Source organism: Durio zibethinus, chromosome 23 (assembly GCF_047325235.1).
Source record: "Durio zibethinus cultivar Kanyao isolate XHJ-2024 chromosome 23, ASM4732523v1, whole genome shotgun sequence".
Classification (NCBI taxonomy): Eukaryota; Viridiplantae; Streptophyta; class Magnoliopsida; order Malvales; family Malvaceae; genus Durio; species Durio zibethinus.
In genome coordinates, this window is record NC_143184.1 from 9,517,837 (window position 1) to 9,539,605 (window position 21,769).

At 29.0% G+C, this 21,769-nt stretch overlaps 3 protein-coding genes and 1 pseudogene across 4 annotated transcripts; 1 reads left to right on the forward strand and 3 right to left on the reverse strand.

The window, feature by feature from the left end:
* Nucleotides 1–1,618: 1,618 nt before the first annotated feature.
* Nucleotides 1,619–2,261, reverse strand: LOC149512193 (large ribosomal subunit protein eL27x-like). The gene has a single exon (XM_089752373.1). It carries the CDS (start codon nucleotides 2,214–2,216, stop codon nucleotides 1,809–1,811), a length of 408 nt encoding a protein of 135 aa, XP_089608499.1. The 5' UTR covers nucleotides 2,217–2,261; the 3' UTR covers nucleotides 1,619–1,808.
* Nucleotides 2,262–3,520: 1,259 nt separating this feature from the next.
* On the reverse strand, nucleotides 3,521–4,425 carry LOC111314580 (protein CYSTEINE-RICH TRANSMEMBRANE MODULE 6-like). Of its 2 annotated transcripts, none has more exons than XM_089752374.1 (3): nucleotides 4,200–4,425; nucleotides 3,887–4,070; nucleotides 3,521–3,765 (listed from the first exon to the last, which is right to left on the reverse strand). In XM_089752374.1, exons 1-3 carry the CDS (start codon nucleotides 4,237–4,239, stop codon nucleotides 3,720–3,722), a joined length of 270 nt encoding a protein of 89 aa, XP_089608500.1. In that variant the 5' UTR covers nucleotides 4,240–4,425; the 3' UTR covers nucleotides 3,521–3,719. The 2 variants fall into 2 exon arrangements, with proteins under 2 accessions (XP_089608500.1, XP_022771803.2); XM_022916068.2 differs by having other exon boundaries at nucleotides 3,887–4,037; nucleotides 4,200–4,358.
* A 4,200-nt stretch (nucleotides 4,426–8,625) lies between these two features.
* On the reverse strand, nucleotides 8,626–9,469 carry LOC111313547 (protein CYSTEINE-RICH TRANSMEMBRANE MODULE 6-like). The gene is made up of 3 exons (XM_022914227.2): nucleotides 9,310–9,469; nucleotides 8,996–9,146; nucleotides 8,626–8,870 (listed from the first exon to the last, which is right to left on the reverse strand). The coding sequence occupies exons 1-3, from the start codon at nucleotides 9,347–9,349 to the stop codon at nucleotides 8,825–8,827; spliced, it is 237 nt and encodes a 78-aa protein (XP_022769962.1). The 5' UTR covers nucleotides 9,350–9,469; the 3' UTR covers nucleotides 8,626–8,824.
* On the forward strand, nucleotides 9,433–20,887 carry LOC111313147 (UDP-glycosyltransferase 82A1-like; annotated as a pseudogene).
* The last annotated feature ends 882 nt before the right edge of the window (nucleotides 20,888–21,769 follow it).

A 21,769-nucleotide genomic window follows, 5' to 3' on the forward strand; every position in this document is an offset into this window, starting at 1 on the left:
TAACAAGTGAGCATGAAAATATGAGCTTAATTTGTAAATTATTGCACTTGCAAGCATAGACAAAGCAATCAAAACATCCAATTGTCTATTGTGGATGTTCTTCAATGACCGAGGAGAAAAGAAAATAAAATAAAATGGACTCAAAAATATTACAAACAAAATGCCAATATATATTGGGTCCTTAATCAAATGATTATAATATTAAATAAACCAAAAGATAAAGGAATTAATCCTAAACTAACAAAATGAAAATAAAAAAGAAAGGTGGGAAAACTAACATGAATAAATAATTTGAAAACTTTTAAGCATAAAAACAAATTAACAAAATGAAAAAAAAAAGTGTTGAGACTTGTTTCAAGGCCAAGAAATTAAAAAAAAAAAAAAAACAAAGGGGCAAAAATGGAAGGGGAAGGTGATTTCAGATTGAGAGGGGGGATTCTTCACTCAACCCAATAGGCAAGAGGCCAGAAGGGTGTGGCGTGCTAGGAGGCTCCAATCCCGTTGCACCGGGGCTCCCAGGAGCACAAAATGAGCCCTTAATAATGAATAAACAAGAAGGCTAATTTTCAAGTATTGAAAGCTTGTAGACTATAATAATACCCCAAATGCTACAATCTATGCAGAAAAGTATGAAGGACCCAGGTGCATAAGCATAAGCCAATCGCATTAAAAATAAAAAAGTGACCATCATTAACAAGGCACCAATGCAACTTCAGTTTGAAAGGACTTTTTAAATCCCAGAAATGCATCATCAATACCAAAACAGTCTTAGCCAGCCCACCAAGACATACTGTTGCTTAAGAAACTAATGCAGTCCAGAACTAGAAAAACAACAAACTCATTTCCAGAAATGAGAAACCCTAAAATAGTCTTTTGCTTCCAACTCAAGCTAGCAATTTCAAACAAGCATAGCAATCCCACGATCGTGTAAAGCCATTGCCTTCAGAAAATCAGTCAAGAATCCAACTTGCCATGAGAGAATGATAGAAATAAAATATAAAACAACAAAATGAATAACACAACCAGCACAAGAAATCAAAGGTTACTTTCAAACTAAAGGAACAAGCCAGGATAAATTAATCCAAATAAATCCTAGCTTCTAAACTAGAATATATAACAATATTTGATTAAATTATCGTGTTAAACTCTAAATTCGGACACCAGCTTGTTACGCTGTAGACTTCAAAAATAAGAATCTAATGGTTTGTACAACTTATTCCTACAAGCTTAATTTCTTGACCAATGCAAATTACAAGTGCAAGCGTAGAGCCAAGCCAGAAAACCAACAGACTGATCAATAGTCACCACGACATTACAGATGAAGGATTGAAGAACTAAATTGCATTTAACATCCAAGAAAAATCACATCCAACCAGATCCAAAAATGCAACAGGAATAACAAAATGCACCTCAAGATGAAGCATACCATTTCTCGAGTTATCAAAAAAATAAATTCCAGTTTAGTATCATATGTCACGAGCAAATCAAGCAGCAATGATAATACAAAAATACCCAATCATTGAAATATGTTCTAATATTAAATTATTAATTCTCATCTTCCAACGATCTGCAGCTATACGGTAAAACAAGATGGTAAATCAAAAAGAAATCAGAAAAGTTCAAAAAGCATAAATTTCTAACAGACAATGAGCAAATGACTTACCATCATGTAACAACCATAAGAACCCAGAAATATCTCATCGAAACAGATTCAAATCCGTCATTACAATCCACAAATGTTTAAGAAATTGCCTAAAGCTCAAACCCTTGTTTTTTTTTTTCAAAAAACGACAAGTCCAACAAACCGCTCAAAACCTAAGCTTGGTAAAGAACCACCTGTTCTTCCCAGTATTGAACCTCTCTTCAAACCTCCCCTTGGTGGCCTTACAAGCAGCCACTTTCTTGTCCTTTGTCTGAAGAGCATCGACGGTAACCACGTCTTTTAAGTCCACGTCGAGGGTGTAGCGCGTGGGCATCAGGTGCTGGTAATTCACGAGTTTAACGAAGCACTTGACGCGTGATTTTTTGGCTGTTTTCTTGGCGGAGTCCTTGCGGATAACCTTGCTTGGATACTTCTTTATCCCTGCAACCAAACAGTGGCCATAGGGCCGGTCACGTGTGCCTTCGTCGAAGGATCTCACAATCACGGCTTTGCGTCCGGCGTATCGACCTTGGAGGACGATCACGGCCTTGTTGGGTTTTAGAAACTTCACCATGTCGACGGCGGCTACAGCGTTTCTGATTCTCTCCTCGCAAAAACCCTAGGTCCAGAAATAAAGCAAACTCAGAAAGAGGGGATATAAAGTATGACTAAGTGAAACCCTTTAGCTTTTGGAATATTGATGGGCATTACTGGGCTTTTTTATCATAAATTTGGGCCTTAATTTTAAACATTAGTGGGCTTTTGAAATATTTTACAATCCATTCTTAATTTTTTAATTACCTTGTAGTATATGATTTTAATCACATAGTATTATAAAAAAAATTTTATATAAATAGACAATAGAAATTATTATCCATAAAGACCTTAATAACAAAAAATTATCCATAAACACCAAATGCTTTAAATTAGGATGAAGTGTGGTAGAATCAATGGTGTGTATATATATATATATATATATATATATCAATCACTAATCCAATTTTTTTCTAGGGTGTTACACTTATAGTATATAATAAAATTGTTTATAAATTTATTAATTTTATCAATAAAAAAATTCAAAATTTTTTTTTTGAGGGTGTTAATGAATTTTTTTTAAAAATTTTTATTTTTAATATTTAGAGATGTCCATAAACACCTTATTTTGAAAGGTAAATTTGCCCCTAAAATATGCTATATTGAAAATTTATATATATATATTTTGGGAAGAAAGAATCTGGAGTAGATAGATTTTTCAATCCTTCAAGTTAGGATAAGATATATTGTACCTAACAGCTTAGGACAGATGATTACAGATCGTGCATGCGGGATGATTTTATTCTTTAATTTGTATTAAATAAAATTTTATTTTAAATAAAAATTTAATTTATGTTATAGTTAATGCCAACTTTTTTTTTTTTTGTCTCTATGAAAACTGACAAGACTTGATGATGTGGTCCAAATTGAAAAAAAAAAAAAAACCTTTTGAAAAAAATTAAAATAGATATTTTTTCTTAAAATAAAAGAAAATTTTTCTAACTTTTTAATATCATTCGCCACATCATCATGGTACATCAATTTCCTACAAGAAGACTCTAACATTCAACATTTTGTTTGAAATAAAAATTTATTTATAAAAAAATAGAATTTAGTTAAATAAATTAAAACATAAAAATTTATCTCAAAAAATAAAAAACTCAGGGGTTTTTTTTTAATATTTAAGGAATAGTAATAATATATAGTGCTTGCTAGTATTCATGCCTTTAATTATTGCAGAGATTTGTTGAAATAGATATAGACATGTGGAATACATTATGGTAAAAAACAGCCTGAGAATATAAAATTATCTAAAAAAATCAAACATCGAAGCAAAAAACCGTCTTAGAGAAAAATGAATAATAATTTATTCAAACACAAGTACGTGTGGAGATCATAAACCTAAAAGTCTGATCATCCCCATTTATACAAATAATCAAAAAGAATGCCGATAATTCCCAATGTATGAGAATCAAACAATCAAACTAAATGTATGTATAAACAATGGAATAATAAATTCTAACGAATGAAACAGTGTAAATCTTCAAAAGCATGCATCCAGAAGACAACAGCAGCACAGGGCAGCACAACTGCAAAAGGCAAACAAATGCAAAAGATTTGATCAGTATTTCCTCTTAATAATTAGTCACAATTTCACAAAGAGAGAAAAAAAAAAAAAGATTTGAGTATGTACTAATTAGGATGACTTACCATCCCTTCCAGAATCCATCGCCTCTGGACTTGGTTTCGACTGCAACAGGGTTCTGGGAATACTGCTGACCGCCGTCTTTGCTCATCGGGTAACCAGCTGGCGGTGGAGCCACATAGGGTCCTGGTGCCTTGGATGGTGGTGGGTATAAAACTGAACCATTCAACAAGTCAACCATTTTAATTGCTGGTTTTTTACATAATTGAGAAACCATAATGAAAACTTTCAATCTCCTTAGATGGGGGAGGCTAAAATAATTAGTAGTATGGATAAAAATTAAAATAAAAAAGGATCAATGTGAAGAAGAGTACAAACCTGATGGTTGATTGATTTGCTGCTGCCGGTTTTGGCTCATCTTTGAATTTGATTTGAATAAGCAGGAAATAAAGATATGGTTTCAAGAACTGAGAAGAAGTTAATATCTATAGGAGGAAATATACGTCTGAAGAAGAAGAAGAAGAGCATATATATAGCAGAAGAGCAAAGGGAAGGGGGGAATTGGAGGTTCGTAGAAAGCGAGGTTTTCCCTTTGGGAATGGCAGTCCGCAGCCTGCACCGTGTGGAGGTTGGCCGCCAACTCCTACACTACTTACCCCAATAAGGATTTTCAACGTTTTCGGTATTTTACACTCGTTTTCTCAATATGTCATGACGACTAATAAATGTCGGCGTGTGCGACCAAAATAAGTTTTACACGTGTGTCCTTCACAGGGCTTTTTTGTTTTTTTTTTAATTTACTTTAGTTTCATGGCCACTTGTGATTCGGTAAAATTTATAATTTTTTTTCGAAATTTTAACGATGGATATTTTGATTTTCACGTATGCTTCCAGATAATTCGATTAAGAAAAAAATGATATATTATCAACAATACTCAAAATTTTAAAATTTCAAAATAAAAATTCATTTTTTATAGTATTTTAAGATTTTGAAAAAAAATATTATTTTCAAATTTAATTTGAATAAAAAATTATAAAATAAATAGTATTCTTTTAAAAAACATATCTAAAAGTAATTATAACTCAATCGTAAATTTTTATTGTTAAAAATTTTTTTATATTATAATTAATGACATTTAACGAAAAAAAATTTTAAATAATTCTTCATTTAAGGCATTTGAATAAAAAAAAACCATAAATGATGATCATTTAAAACTTTTTCTCCCCCGTAAACGTCTTTAATAATGAAAAACATCCAAAATATTCCAAACCTCCAAGATTTTATTTTGCTTTTTTATAGTAAACTAATGACACCATGTTCACATCCCTCTTGTTTCTCAGTTCTTCCATGTTCTTCCTGCATCTTGGTCTCTCTAAATTGATGAACTTTTGCCTCCACCCATAATAACCCATAATCTAAATTCAATCTCACCTCTATACCTTTTTTTTTTTTAGCTTAACCACATTTAAGAACCAGTTTTGAAGGCTCTTTCGATCACCCAATAGCCCTTAAGAAAAGTTCAATAGTTTACTTACTGCATTGTAAATTGATATACAAAGAAACAAGGAAACTAACCCAAATCGAGTTTTATTTGTTTTTGTTCCCTGGTGAGTAAGCAAAGATGAATACCTATGGAAGAGTTAAATAAGAGTTTATAGGAGGAAGCTCATCATATCCTGGTATGCCTTCTATGGTTTTCCCTCAGCCAATGGAAGGACTCCATGATGCAAGCCCTTCTTTCCTCACAAAAACTTACAATATTATTGATGATTCAAGCACCAATCATATCATCTCTTGGAATAGAGGCAATAATAGTTTCATTGTTTGGGATTCCCAGCATTTTCCATGAGCCTTTTGCCTAGATACTTCAAGCACAACAATAGTTTTATTATTTAAAGTGTTTTTCAATAAAATTGCTTTAAATAATTCTATTATATTTTTTTAAAATAAATTATTTAAGATATTTTTCAATAAAAAACGTCTTAAATAATTTCTTTTAAAAAAATATCACAATATTATTTAAGGCATCTCTTATTGAAAAAAACCTAAAATAATTTTTTAATTTATTTATAAAAAAATTATTTAAAGTGTTTTCTATACAAAAAACATCTTAAATAATATAGGTTAGTAAATGTTAAAGTATTTATTATTAATAAAAGCTAATGAAAAATTATCATTATAAAAAAAATTATAGTAATTATTTAAGAATTAATATATATGAATTTTTCTAAACCAAGATGCCTCAAAGTAACAAAAAAAAAACATATAATATCACATTTTCTCAAGGATCATTTATTTTTCTGAAATCCAAAATTTCACGAATTAAACAACTCCTTAGAACATTTAGCAATTCCTTTTGTTGTTTTTATAAAATCCTAAATTTGTTGATACATCGAAATTATCGGTATCTAAATTTTACTTTTTGTTTTTTGGTGAAGTTTGAATTTTATAAATTATTATTAGTTAAAATTTAAAAATTTTAAATAATGTATAAAGGAGAAAAAAAAAGACAAAGATAAAGATTTTATAAGCTTACCAGAGTTTTTCAACGACAACAATGGAGTTTGCTAAACTTTGTTAAAACAATTAAAGAGAAATTAAAAAAAAAAAGAGAAAGAAAAAGGAACATGCAAGGTAGAGACTTTGCCTTGTCAGTGAGCTTCAAACTCTAGGAGAAGCAAATTTCTTTTTACAATCTTGCGTAAAGGATTAAAACAAATCGCATGAATGAGGAGAGGAGGAAAGCACAAATTAAATTGGGATTAAAGGTCATGAAGTAAACTATGAAAATTTTAATTCAAAGTACGGTTACAAATTAATAATAATTCGAAATCAGAAAAACCACATTTACAGAGGAGGTCCTACCAGTGCCAGAAGCAAGAGGAATTACGATTGTGGCGGTAATGTTTGTTCATGCGAGGATATATCTTCTTCTTCTACCAAATTTTTAGTGGGTTTGATGAAGCCCATCTATTACTGATCTCTCTTGACCCCAGCAGGAGAGTTAACTGTTACTGTTTCTTGAAGATTTGGGTATGAAGCTGCTGAAAAATGACAGAATAGAGCAGATGCACCCATTTTTTTCCTACAATCTAATAAGAGATAGGAAAAAAAATAGAGAAGTAAACGATGTTTGCGAGTCCCAATGCCTCTCACTCCGTCTTCTGTTATTCTCAAGCTTTGTCTTTGTTTTCAGTTTTTATTAGACAGATGTTAGCCATGCGTTGTATTGATAGCTTCAAAATATGTTTTCTTCTCAAATTTAACCCTCCTTTTTTGTTTAAGACATTGCCGAGATGGATGTTTAAACTTCAATCGTGGATAGTTTTTATTGTGAGTTATAGATATTAAAAATTAATAAATAAAATAACTATTAAACATATAGATATGTATCGATACTTTTTAATTTTGTGGTTATTTCCTCCATGTGTCATATTAATATGTTAATTTTTTGAATAATTTGTTTGTTGAAATATCCATAAATATTAAGAATGTATTTGATATAAAAAATTATAATATGATGGATAAGATAATATTATGAATAGAATTATATTAAATAATATTATTTTATTTTATATTTGATATATATAAAGATTAAGATAAAATAATTTATTTATTAATCAAAATTATTTATTTTTAAAATTTATATAATTTAAATTATTGATATAATTTTTAAAAATATAATAAAATATTTAAGTTCAATTTCATAGATTAAAAATAATTCATTTTATTTGAGATGATCAAATCATTTTATATCAATAAAATAATTAATCTTTCTTTTAATCTTATTTCTTTCCTTAACTAAAAATCAAATATAATATAAAATAATTATTATCATATCCTATCTATTATCTTATATATAAAACATGACTCAAGTGCTTTTAATTAAAATGAAGTGTAGTAAAACTAATAGTATGTACATTAGTGATGAATCCAAAGTTTTTTTAATGGTATCACACTTATAATATAAAAAAAGTTTATAAATTTATTAATTTTATCGATAAAAAAATATTTAGAAATTTTTTTTTAAAAAGTGTTCATGAAAAAAATTTAATTTTTAAGTTTTTAATATTTGTAGATATCCAAGAATATCCTACCTCAAAGGGTAAATTTGCTCCTCATATAATATATATATATATATATATATTACGTCACTTCTAGGCAGTGGAAGAAGGGGGGGAGTTTTCTTTGGTTATTATTTTGGTTAAAACAAAAAGAGAGAAGTTAGTAAAGAGTAATGATTTTAATATAAATAAAATTTTATTTTAAATAGAAAATTAATTTATATTATCGTTAATGCCAATTACATATTTTTTTTTGTCAACATGAAAATTGACAACACTTGGATGTGGTCCAAAATTGAAAAAAAAAAAAAACTTTTTGCAAATAACTAAAATAAAAATTTTCTTTTTTCTTAAAATCAAAGAAAAATTTTCTAACTTTTTAATAACATTAGCCAGATCATCATGGTACATCAACTTCGTACAAAAAGGTGCCAACTGTCATCGGATGTAACAACATTCAGCATTTTGTTTGAAAAAAGAATTTATTTATATTCAAATAAGATTTATTTGAATAAATTAAAACATAAAAATTTATGTCAAAAAATAAAAAGTTCAGGGTTTTTTTTTAATATTTAAGCAATAGTAATAATATATAGTGCTTGCTAGTATTCATGCCTTCAATTATTGCAGAGATTTCCGGAAATAGATAAAGACATTTGGAATACATTATGGTAAAAAACAAAAAAAGCCTGAGAATATAAAATTATTTAAAAAAAAAAAATGGCAACAAACAACCGTCTTAGAGAAATATGAATAATAATTTATTCAAACATAAGTACATGTGGAGATCATAAACCTAAAAGTCTGATCATCCTCATTTATACAAATAATCAAAAAGAAACCCTATAATTTCCAGTGTATGAGAATCAAACAATCAAACTAAATGTATGTATAAACAATGGAATAATAAACTCTAACGAACGAAGCAGTGTAAATCTTCAAAAGCATGCATCCAGAAGACAACAGCAGCACAGGGCAGCACAACTGCAAAAGGCAAAAAAATACCAAAGATTTGATCAGTATTTACTCATAATAATTAGTCACAATTTCACAAAAGAGAGAGAAAAAAAAAATAAAGATTTGAGTATGTACTAATTAGAAAGACTTACCATCCCTTCCAGAATCCATCACCTCTGGACTTGGTTTCGACTGCAACAGGGTTCTGGGAATATTGCTGACCGTCGTCTTTGCTCATCGGGTAACCAGCTGGTGGTGGAGCTACATAGGGTCCTGGTGCCTTGGATGGTGGTGGGTATGAAACTGAACCATGCAACAAGTAAACCATTTTAGTTGCTAGTTTTTTACATAATTGAGAAACCATAATGAAAATTTTCAATCTACTTACATGGGGGAGGCCAAAATAATTAGTAGTATGGATAAAAAAAAAAAAAACTGAAAGATCAATGTGAAGAAGAGTACAAACCTGGTGGTTGATTTTTCTGCTGCTGCTGGTTTTGGCTCATCTTTGAATTTGATTTGAATAAGCAGGAAATAAAGATATGGTTTCAAGAACTGAGAAGAAGTTAATATCTATAGGAGGAAATATATGTCTGAAGAAGAAGAAGAAGAAGAGCATATATATAGCAGAAGAGCAGAAGGGAAGGGGGGAATTGGAGGTTTCGTAGAAAGCGAAGTTTTGCCTTTGGGAATGGCAGTCTGCGGCCTGCACCGTCAGGAGGATGGCTGCCCACTCCCATTTCAAAGTTTTCGGTCTTTTCCACTCGCGTTCTCATTATGTCATGACGACGCATAAATCTCCGTGTGGGCGACCAAACTAAGCATTTACACTTGTGTCCTTCCCAGGGGCTTTCTTTCTTTTTTTTTTTTTTAATTTACTTTCGTTTCATCTTATCAATTTGGTACATTTGGCAATTCCTTTTGTTGGTTTTATATAATCTTAAATTTGCTGACACTTGGAAATTATCCGTATCTGATTTATTTTTTCGTGAAGTTTGATTTTTATAAATTATTATTAATTAAAATTTGAAGAAATAATAAAATAATTTTGTAATATATATTTGTTAGAAATTAATTAAACCAAATATTTCAAATAATTAACTTAAAATTAAAATATAAAATAAAATAAAATAAGATAATATTTATGAGACAAAAATTATGTTTTGAGTGAAAAGTATGAGAAGATAATTAGTTTCCTTTTTTTTTCATATAAGAGATCACAATTTGTGAATAAAAAATATTATTAATAGTAAAATTTGAATATCAAATTTAAATATTATTTTTTAAAAATAATTATAAAAAATTAATTAAATTAAATTATATATTGTAATCCTCTCATTTTAGTATTAAGGAGATTTGGAGAGAGAAAGAAAGTTGGATTTGAACAGAGAACTTAATGTCACGTCATAACAGTTACCTAAATGCTTAGCAATTATTCGTTTTAACATGTCAATTTCATCTAATGACAATTTAAAATAAAAGAGAATTTATTTTATATGTATATATACATGAATATTTTAATGAAAAATATTAAATAAAATAAATTTTAGTAATAATTGATATATAACTTATCATAGATACTGTTTCGTAAAATATTTAACTTTTACAAACAAAATTAGTACTGACATATGTTTTAATATATATATATATATATTAAAAATTAATAAATAAAATATTTATTGAACATATAGACATGTATCGGTACTTTTAACTTTGAGGTTTTTAACTTCATGTGTCATATTTATATTTTAATTTGTTGAATAATTTGTTTGTTGAATGATTTAATAATCATGGATATTATATTTATTTAATTATAAATATATTTATAATTAACAAAAAATTTTAATCATGCATGTGCATTCAAATAACGCTAACAAAATTATCTAGCATATAAAAAAATCACACATGAATATTTATTTTGATTAAAATTAAAATATTTTTGCACTTGAATATTTATTTTATGATAAGAACATGAATGATAATAATTGATTTAGAAGTCGAGTTCAAATTTTCTTTCTATAAAAATTGTAGTTGATGAAAAAATTAGAACTACCTACACACGCCACCAATTTCCTTAGATATACGTTTCCTAGGAAAGGCGAAATGTTAATATAAAACGCGGCGAAAAGGGGAAGGAAAGGAAATTGGCCTTTTGTTTTGGTTAAGTAATAGAGAAGTATTGAATGTTGCTTGGACACGTTTTACACTTATTCCCTGACGGAATACAGAAGTCAAAGATGCTTGTTGTTTTCGGTTTTCTTAGTCTAACGATTAAAAAATTTTAAGAAATAATATAAGAAGGAATATAATTGATAAATAAAATTATGATAAAATAAAATAAAATAAAATAATATCATTATATTTTATGTTTAATGTATATGAAAATTAAGATAAAATAATTTATTGATTATTTAAAATTATTTTTTTTCAAAATTTATATAATTTAAATTATTCATATAATTTTTAAAAATATAATAAGATAAATAAATTTAATCTTATGAATTAAAAATAATATTTTTTATTTTAAAATAATTAAATTATTTTATATTAAGAGAATGATTAATTATTTTTGTAATTCAATAATTTTTTTAATTACAAAATAAATATAATATAAATTAATTATTATTTTATCTTATTAATTATATTATGGAACAAACATGACAAATCCCATATTTTGTAAATAAAAAAAATGTTTTCAATCTCCAAAGTATTTATGCGGTCATAATTTGAAGATAAAAAATATTATAATTTAAGTCTTAAATTTATTAAATATTTTTTTAAGTAATTATATAAATAAATTAGATTAAATTACTTTTTGGTTTTTATTATTTTGTTATCGAAGTTTTTTATTTTTATTTTTATTTTAATTTGTTGAATAATTTGTTTCTTGAAAGGAAAGGAAAGGAAATTGGCCTTTTGTTTTGGCTAAGTAATAGAGAAGTATTGAATGTTGCTTGGACACGTTTTACAAATATTCCCTGACAGAATACAAAGGTCAAAGATGCGTGTTGTTTTTGGTTTTCTTAGTCTAACGATTAAAAAATTTTAAGAAATAATATAAGAAGGAATATAGTTGGCAAATAAAATTATGATAAAATAAAATAAAATAAAATAATATTATAAATAAAATTAAATTAAATAATATCATTATGTTTTATGTTTAATGTATATGAAAATTAAAATAAAATAATTTATTGATTATTTAAAATTATTTTTTTTAAAATTTATATAATTTAAATTATTCATATAATTTTTAAAAATATAATAAGACAAATAAATTTAATCTTATGAATTAAAAATAATATTTTTTATTTTGAAAGGATTAAATTATTTTATATTAAAAGAATGATTAATTATTTTTGTAATCCTATAATTTTTTTTAGCTATAAATTAAATATAATATAAAATAATTATTATTTTATCTTATTAATGATACTATGCAACAAACATGACAAATCCCATATTTTGTAAATAAAAAAAATGTTTTCAATCTCCAAAGTATTTATGCGGTCATAATTTGAAGATAAAAAATATTATAATTTTAGTCTTAAAATTATTAAATATTTTTTAAAATAATTATATAAAAATTAAATCATTTTTTTGTTTTTATTATTTTGTTATCGAAGTTTTTTATTTTTATTTTTATTTATTTTATTTATTTTTTTATATCCAGCAGTAGCTAAAAAGGCAGTAAATTACGATGGGCCGCATAGACATTCATCATCTCCAACTTTGGTTTTAGTCATTGTATGTACATTGGTAAGGTGCGGTTGTTCAACTCCAATACATCAGGCTGCTTTAAACAAATATAATCTTGGTTGAATGATTTGGAGTTCTTAATATAAATTTTAGATTGAAATTTAATACAAAGGCTACTTCTAACTTAATTGATTTCCTCCTTTAACAAGATATTCTTAAGATTCAAGATGAATATTTCAATCTCAAATTAATTGATTTTTTTAAAAATTACATATACAAGTTATTATCATAATCAAGTATTATATTCCTACATAAAAAATGCTTAATAATCACATAAATAAATTAACTAACAAATTAAAAATTTAACTAGAATCAAATTCACATACAATAAAAACTTAAATCCTTACAATTCTAGTTAAATGAAAGTGTATTTGTTATATTTATAAGTTTAGGGTAAATCTTAATTTTAATCAATATTGAATTTATTTTTTTCACCATTTTAACATATATAATTTGGAGATAACAGATTTAATTTAAGTTCTTTTATTTAGAGAATTATGCACCTTATGACAAATAATTAGATTTAAGCAAAATTGGGTGTGATATTTAGGATTTCAATCAAATCAAGTTTAAATAAAAATTTTTTTGGATTTGAGTGATTTGATTTTTTTCGAGTTTGATTATTTTTAAATTAATCTTAGATTTGGATTATTTCGAGTTTAAATTGTTTCGAATTAAAATCATTTTAAGTTTGAATATTATATTTTTAAATCAATTAGAATAAAGTCAGATTTAAATATAATTTTTTTTTGCAAGTTTTTGAGTTTGAGTATATTGTACCACCTATGGTTAATATAGCACCAAACACCCGCATATACCAAAACTTGTTTTTTGGAACGAGTACAATGGTTTAAAAATTCGCATGAAGGTTAGAAATTAAAGAGAAACTTAAAATGATTTACCTTTTACACAAAAAAGATGTTCTAATTTTAACTATTGTAAAGGTTTAAATCTCTAATAAATTATATCTTTGTATAAATGAATAATTATATCAAAATAAATAAATACTAAAGCAGATATTTGAATCCAACCAAGCCAGATTTGGATATTTGAAATTCTAGTTCAACAATTGCAAAGATGTCAGTGGTCGGGCTAGTTAGTTTGGACATGCAAGCTGCCCAACCCAAAACCATAAACACCTCTAGTTAAACTTATCATCTCTTCCCATGTGTTCAAGGAATTATAGAATGGAAAACCATATTGGATATTGCTTCGCATAGCCCTCCTGAGAATTTTGTCAAACTAAGGGTTCATTTGAGAGCCACGGAACCGTCAGTACAGCACGGTTAGTGTTAGTGTCAACTTTTTATCCTAATCACACTGTCACTTTGTTTGGCTCCCTTTCAGTGCGACGATGTTGGGAATTGTATTGACCCGTAGTTTCAGTTGGTAATTGGAGAGGGAGCCTTCCGGTGGTTAGTTGGAGGTGTTTTTTATTTTATTTTATTTTATTTTTATTTTTATATATGTATATCCCAATTGTTTTATTTATCAGTATATTTATTTTTTTATTTTTTAATTTAAGAAAATATAAAATATAAAATTTAAATTTATTATTATATTAAGAATTAAAAATATTATTATTTTATAAATTAAAATTTTTATTCCATACAAGTTTTATTTTAATGTCCTTAATAATCTTTTTTTTTTTTTAGTGCAATTCATTTCATTATTATAATTACATTTATATTCAAACACATATTTTATTATTAATTTTAATTTTATAGTTACAATATTTAATTTTATTATTACAATAATTAATTTTATCTCTATTGTTACTTTTAATATCATTGAAATTAATCTCACAATCAATTTAAATGGACCTTAAATGTAGATATAACTGCTAAATGGAATCATGAGGAGTTACTTATAGGAGGAATTTGCAGAAACAATGAGATTATTGGATGTTTAGATTCACAAGTAGAATTGGATGGGTTCGATCATCGTGGCTGAAATCTATGCTATATACATAGGGCTAAAAATGATTTGGGTTGAAAAAAAAATTTGATGAAATCTGATTCTTTGTTGACTTGTCAAAAAATTTTACAACCTCTGCGTGATAATGACTCTTTATCAGGTATTATATGGTTGCAAACAATTTTTTCAATGGAATTGGGATTATTCACTTTCTCATATATATTTGTGTGCAGATTTTTTATTTTTGGACAAATTTAGCTACCTTTGATGTTACTAAATTGTTGTCTCCTCCAGCTGCTTTAAATAGACTGATTCAGGAAGACATTATGGGTGTTGCTATGCCTTTTCCTACATAGCATAAACAATTTTCGGCTCTTTATGCAACCAAACAAAAAAAAAAAAAAACCGAAACCATAAACACATTATTGGGCTTCTGGAAACATACAAGGAAAAGAACAAACAACAGATGATGAAGGCAGATGTATGTCATCTTTCACTGTCACTCTCCGACTCAATTAAGTATTCTCACGTAATAATTTAAAACACAATACAATGATGTAATAAGTTATACAAATTAAAATTTTTAAAAAATAAAAAATAAAATTTATATTTTTTTATATCAACATAAATTATATAATATATAATTTTCGTATAAAATATTATATGAATTTATGAAATACAGGATCTATTATCATTCCTATGTTTAACTTCAAAATAATGGGCTGTTTTGTATCTTCTTCATTAATTACAAACCTCATTCAAAACTTTGCCGATAACTCGTTCGCAGGAATGATAACATTTATTTTCATCATAGCTTCAGGAGGTGGGAACCATACGAAATCCTCCTTTGCACTCGGTCGTCTTTTGCATCAACTGATTCACATTATATTGTATCATTAACAACGCCATATTAAATATTAACGTTTGTATTGATAGATTGCTCTTTAAAGGGTTTTCCATGGCGAGTAGGCCGTAACAAGGCCTTAAACTTTGAGCCATTTGGGCTTTTGTAATAGGCTGAGCATGTCACCGACTTTTCTTTTTTTTTTTTGGGTCCATCAGAAGGATTTTCAAGGGATAAAGAAGGGGGCAAGGCTTGTCCAAGGTTGAGTTTGAAGCCGATTTGTAGAAGCACCCGTGTCGTGAAGCTGACCCACCTTCGTCACTCTAACTGGAACCACTAAAATCTGCTGCTATTGTCTAGATCCCATAATTCCATCAAATTCGCAAAGCTATAATTTTGGAAAATTTTTTTTATTCAGAAAGTTATAATTTGAAAATAAAAAAATTATAAATATTAAAATTTAAAATTATTAAATAATATTTTTTTAAAAAAAATATTTATCCGAATAAATTGAATTAAATTATGAATTCAGTTTTCAATCTTTTTCATACTTTTATTCATATATGTATAAGAAGCAAATTCACGTGTATGTGTGTGTGCTGCATATTCGAAACATTTTGCATCATATTTAGTCTGAAATTAATTTGAGCAAGTTCAATGAGTATCACCATTTACATGTGCGAATTAAAGTCGGCAGTAGGATAGGAATGGAAATTAAGGTGATGTGCCTCTTGCAATCGTTGACATAAGTTTCAGATACAAGTTTAGCCATATGAAATTGATCAAATGATCTAAAAGTTTTTACCTTTACTACCAAAAATTAAAATTTTCATAACATCATCTAATTATAATAAACTAAAAATTTATTACATTAATTTCATGCAATAACATATTGAATGCATGTTTTTATTTTTAAGTAAAGTTCAAACATTTATTTGAATAATATTCAATAAAAATAAAAGGTGAAACCTATAAAAAGAAATGATGAGAAAAATATTTGCATTTGGATAAAGAGTTGAAGTGCGATGTGATTAATGACGACTGACGAGTGTAAAGTACACTCACCTCGTGCTTCAATTGGAATTTAAGTGTGACTACCAAAAGGTGAAAGCCAAAATAAATAAAGGATGGTGCCCGTTAGCCTAACTTCCTCACCATTCCATTGCACAGAGGAAAAAGAAAAAGCTTTATAATTCTAACATTTACCTTACTTTCCATATATAAAAGAAGCACCACTTTTAACCTAACCGGTTTAAAAAAAGACCCACGCTTGTCATGCACCTTCGAATTAAAAAGGATATAAAGTTTGCCAATGCGTTAAGATTTTTTTTAATTAAATTTGATAATTAATATATTTATATTTTATTTGTTTTACATAAATTAAATATAAAATTTATCGTATTATAAATTGTGTTTATATGCTAAATATGAAATTTTCGTTATTGTTAAAATTATTATGATTTTTTTACTAACATTTTAAATTATTTTTTTTATTGTTTTTGTATGGTATTTAAAACTATAAGTCTAGACTGTTTCTGGATGTGCAGGAAGACTTTCTTTAACATCTATATAATATAATGTATACATCTACCCATCCCAGCTGTATTGATGTATCTTCCGGTGTGTACGCCTAAGATGGACTGACTACCTGCAAGGAAACAGATTAGTATTAATCTATGTACCCTTTTAAACATGTTTGGGAAAAAGGAATAGACATGGAATTCGGCATGTGCTTTTGTTGACTCCATACCTAGCTTTGAGCTTCATCCTCCCTTATAAAAAGGTCTTTTCTCACGAGCTTGAACGCACAAAAACAACCGCCAAAGGCCAAAGAAATACGGGACCTAAGTGCACTCCAAAGAACCCAAAAATCATATTGGTTCCATATCTAGGACAAGGCCATGTAACTCCTATGCTTAAGTTAGTGTCACGGATCGAGATTTAAACTTCGAACCCGCATGATTTTGGGACTTGGGCATCTATTCATCCGGTGTCTCAGATCAGCCTAACTGTTACGGTTCACATCCTTGTGAGGTATTATCCGTTTTGACTCCCCTAACCTCACGATTTTGTCCTACAAAAGGTATCTCACAAGGCTGAGGTGGTGTGAACCCTTTTATACCACAGTGACCCTTCTATTATGTTCGATGTGAGATTCAGGACTCTTCCTTAGGTCCGTGACATTCTTCCGCATCCAACCTCGTGACGCACTCTTCTTTAGGTCCGTGACATTCTCTCGTACCCAACCTCGTGACGCCTTCGTCACAGAGGTTGGCCACCCTGCCTACCTTCCTCGAGGTGCTTGACGTGGATCGAACGGTATAGAACTAGCTCTGATACAACTTGTCACGGGTCGAGACTTAAGCTTCGAACTCGCGTGGCTCCGGGACCCGGGCATCCACTCATCCGGCGTCTCAGATCAGCCTAACCATCATGGTTCACACCCTTATGAGGTATTGTCCGCTTTGACCCCCCTGACTTCACGGTTTTGTCCTACAAAAGGTGCCTCACAAGGTTGAGGTGGTGTGAACCCTTTTATACCCCAATGACCCTCCTATTATGTTCGATGTGAGATTCATGACTCCTTCTTAGACCCATGACAAGTGGTATCAGAGCCAGCCCTATACCGTTCGATCCACGCCAAGCACCTCAAGGGAGGTAGGCAAGGTGGCCAGCCTCTGTGACGAGGGCGTCACGAGATTGGGTGCGGGAGAATGTCATGGACCTAAGGAGGAGTCTTGAATCCCACATCGAACATAATATGAGGGTTACTGGGGTATAAAAGGGTTCATACCACCTCAGCCTTGTGAGGCGCCTTTTGTAGGACAAAACCGTGAGGCCAGGAGGGCCAGAATGGACAATACCTCACAAGGATGTGAATCGTGATGGTTAGGCTGATCTGGGACGCCGGATGAATGGATGCCCGGATCTCGGAGCTGCGAGGGTTCGAAGCTTAAGTCTCGACCCGTGACACTAAGCTTAGCCTGCCTTAACCATGGGTTCCAACCCATCATTGTAACCTCAGAGTTCATTCACCATCGGATCGTAGCCAACATGGACCCCAACGATGAAGTTAGGCCCCTGTCAATACCAGATGGCTTAGACGAAGAGGGTCCTCATGATTTCTTCGCCATTGAGAAAGCTATGGAGAATATCATGCCAATACATTTGGAGAGTCTCATTCATAAGGTTGATGCAGAAGAAGAAAGAGATGGAAGAGTGGTTTGTAAGGTTCTTGATTTGTTAGCATCATGGGCCATTCAAGTTGCCAACCGATGTCGGGTCCCTGCCACCGGTTTCTGGCCAGCTATGGAAGCCACTTACCGGTTGATTACCGCCATACCGGACATGGTCCAGTCCGACCTGATTTCTGATACAGGTAAATTTGCCAACACACATGATCTTTTTTAGCGCATACTATAAATATATGTTTATTTTCTTTTTTTGATATTACCATTCATTTTTAATTTTAGAAAATATTTTTGGTCTTCTATATGTCCAAAATTATATGATGTATAACTCACAAGGGATTAGTTTTGTTGGTCATGGAAGGAGTTTTTTCTTTATCGGTATGAATTTAAATTTTGTGAGGAGTATTTTAAAATTAAAATTTTGAAATCTAAAAAAAATACATCTTCAAAATCACTCAATAAAAATTAGGTAAAAAAAAAAAAATCTAAAATCTTCCTATCACAGTAAAAAAAAATTATATGGTGTAAATATTTATTGTTTTGTTATGTAAATGTGTTTGTTGCCTTACAAATATAATTGGTTTTATACAAAAAAAAATTATTGTTTGAGATAAGACAAAAATGAGAGCATAAAATCATTAATGGCTTTAATAGATGCTAAGAAAAAGAAGCAAAATTATATATATATATATATATATATAGGCACTATAAGATGACATTTTTTATTTGACCAAAAAAATATAATATAGTTTTATATATATATTTTTTTATAAAAACATAAGAATAAATCTTAAGTGAAGTTCCTAACATGAAACTCTTCATAATTCATAATAAAATTTGTCATGCATAAAAGTATTTCATTTGAGTGTACCTTTCATTTTCTAACTTCAATTCTCAATGTTACTTTAAAAAATAATAATAAATAAAAAAAAAAACTCTCAATGTTGGATCACTAATCTTTTTACACATGCCATAATTTAATTTATAAGGAAGTTTAACAAACTTCAAGTAAGGAAATAAATGTGTATGATCTTCAACTAAATATTAAAAAAAAAGAAAAAAATTGTCCACGGGTTGACCCAAATGCAAAATTTAAAATGTAATCTGCTTATGATCATTCATTTCATTAAAATATTTTCATCTATTTTATTATATGAGTTAGTGGTACATGAGAAATAATTTTTCAAGTTGAGATTCTCGCTATGATTTTTTTTTTGTCTATCATTTTTGAATATGTTTATCATCTGTTGGTGAAATCTGTACATGTCAATAATGATAAAAAATGTATTAAAAGGTAATTACTAGAGAATTAATCTATAATATTCCTCTAATATTGTTGGGTAATTTCAACATTCAATATGTTGCCTTTCATGGTTACATTTATGTAACACTTTTTATTATAATTTAAGGGTATTTTGGTTTTTGTAGGATGTCCTTGAAAACATTGTGTTTTCCCTACAAGTCAGGCTTTGCTATTAACCGAAGATCTTCCATGTTGATTGGAACCCAAGCTTCAAGAAAAGCAAGATTCAAATTTTGGAATAGAACCCTGGAACGTTCAAGAACTCGGCTCCTGGTGAATTCCTTTCCCCAGGAGTACATTGAGATGATGACGATGATGGTCATATCTCTCCAGCTGACAGTCTAATTGTTTTTCCTGTTGGACCTTTGACTAAAACTTAATCAATGGTGAAGAATCCTAGCTTTTGGGAAGAAGATACTAGCTGCTTAGATTGGTTGGACAAACGGAAGCCTAACTCAGTCATCTACATTTCATTTGGGAGTTGGGTTAGTCCCATTGGAGACTCCAAAATCCAAAGTCTGGCATTGACACTTGAATCATTAGGGCGACCATTTATATGGGTGCTGGTCGATATATGGCGACAAGGTTTACCAAATGGGTATTTGGAGAGAGTTTCAAGGCAAGACAAAGTGGTTTCATGGGTGCCACAATTGCAAGTGCTGCAACACGAAGCTGTGGGCTTATATTCACACACTGTGGGTGGAATTCGACTATGGAAGCCATACAATGCCAGAAACTACTCTTGTGCTATCCGGTTGCCGGCGACCAATTTGTCAATTGTAACTACATTGTTCAGGTTTGGAAAATTGGAGTGAAGATTAATGGATTTGGACAAAAAGATGTCGAAGAAGCTCTGAGAAAGGTGACAGATGATGAAATGAAGGAAAGACTGATGAGGCTATATCATAGGGCCATGGCAGAAGAGACTAGTTCTAGAGTTGTAGCTAATGTCAAGGCTTTTCTTTTGGACTCAACCAAGTCCAACTCACAATTCACTTCCCTAGAAGATGTTAAACATTTTAGTTTGTAAGTTTTGTAAGAAGATGCACCAACAATGCACCAACAATGCACAAATAATGCACAATTTTACCATCAAACTTTGTTCAAAATGTGCCTTTAAATTAAATTTTTTTTTTAAGTTTAATTTAAAATCTTTATCCCCAACACTCGAACATTTCGACAGTTGAGATCCTAAACCCCTTTTTTCTTGAATAAAAAAAATTTATTCACAAAATAAGATAGCTTTTAAAATTATTTTACAACCTACTAATGAAGTTTTGATTTAAGAATAAAAAAAAAACCCTAAATTCATTAGATTTTAAATTTAAGTCTTACTTTATATGAGTTCGTTTTAATTTTATGTTAAATTTATTTAATTATATTTTAATTTATTGATTGCTTAATTTGTTTGATTGTTCACTTATGTAACACTTGATTATAATTTATAATTATAATCACATAAAAAATTTACAATTATAATTAATTGAAAAAAGCTTATTTGACATCCTATTTACTCAATTGCATACATTTCTACCCTATTTTTAGGGACAAAAAATCAAATTTGAAAGAATTTATTGTCTAACCTCTTTCATATATGAATCCTTATGAGGTTCTTCCAATAACTTAAAACTTTTAGTTGATCATTTCTAAACTTAACTGGGATTCGCAACGGTGGGAGGAATAGGAAAAATAAGGATTCATTTAAGTGTTTCACACTAACTCAATGGCATGTTATTGCTTAAAAAAATATATAAAATAACTACTTCAGATTTCTTTTGAAAAAATAGTAAAAATAAAATTTCTTAAAAGAATGATCCTAACATCCAATATTTTAAAGATATTTCAAAATTATATCATTTTTTTTAATAATTGTAATATAAAAACAAGAGAAAAAGGGAGAGGAGTGCAAAAA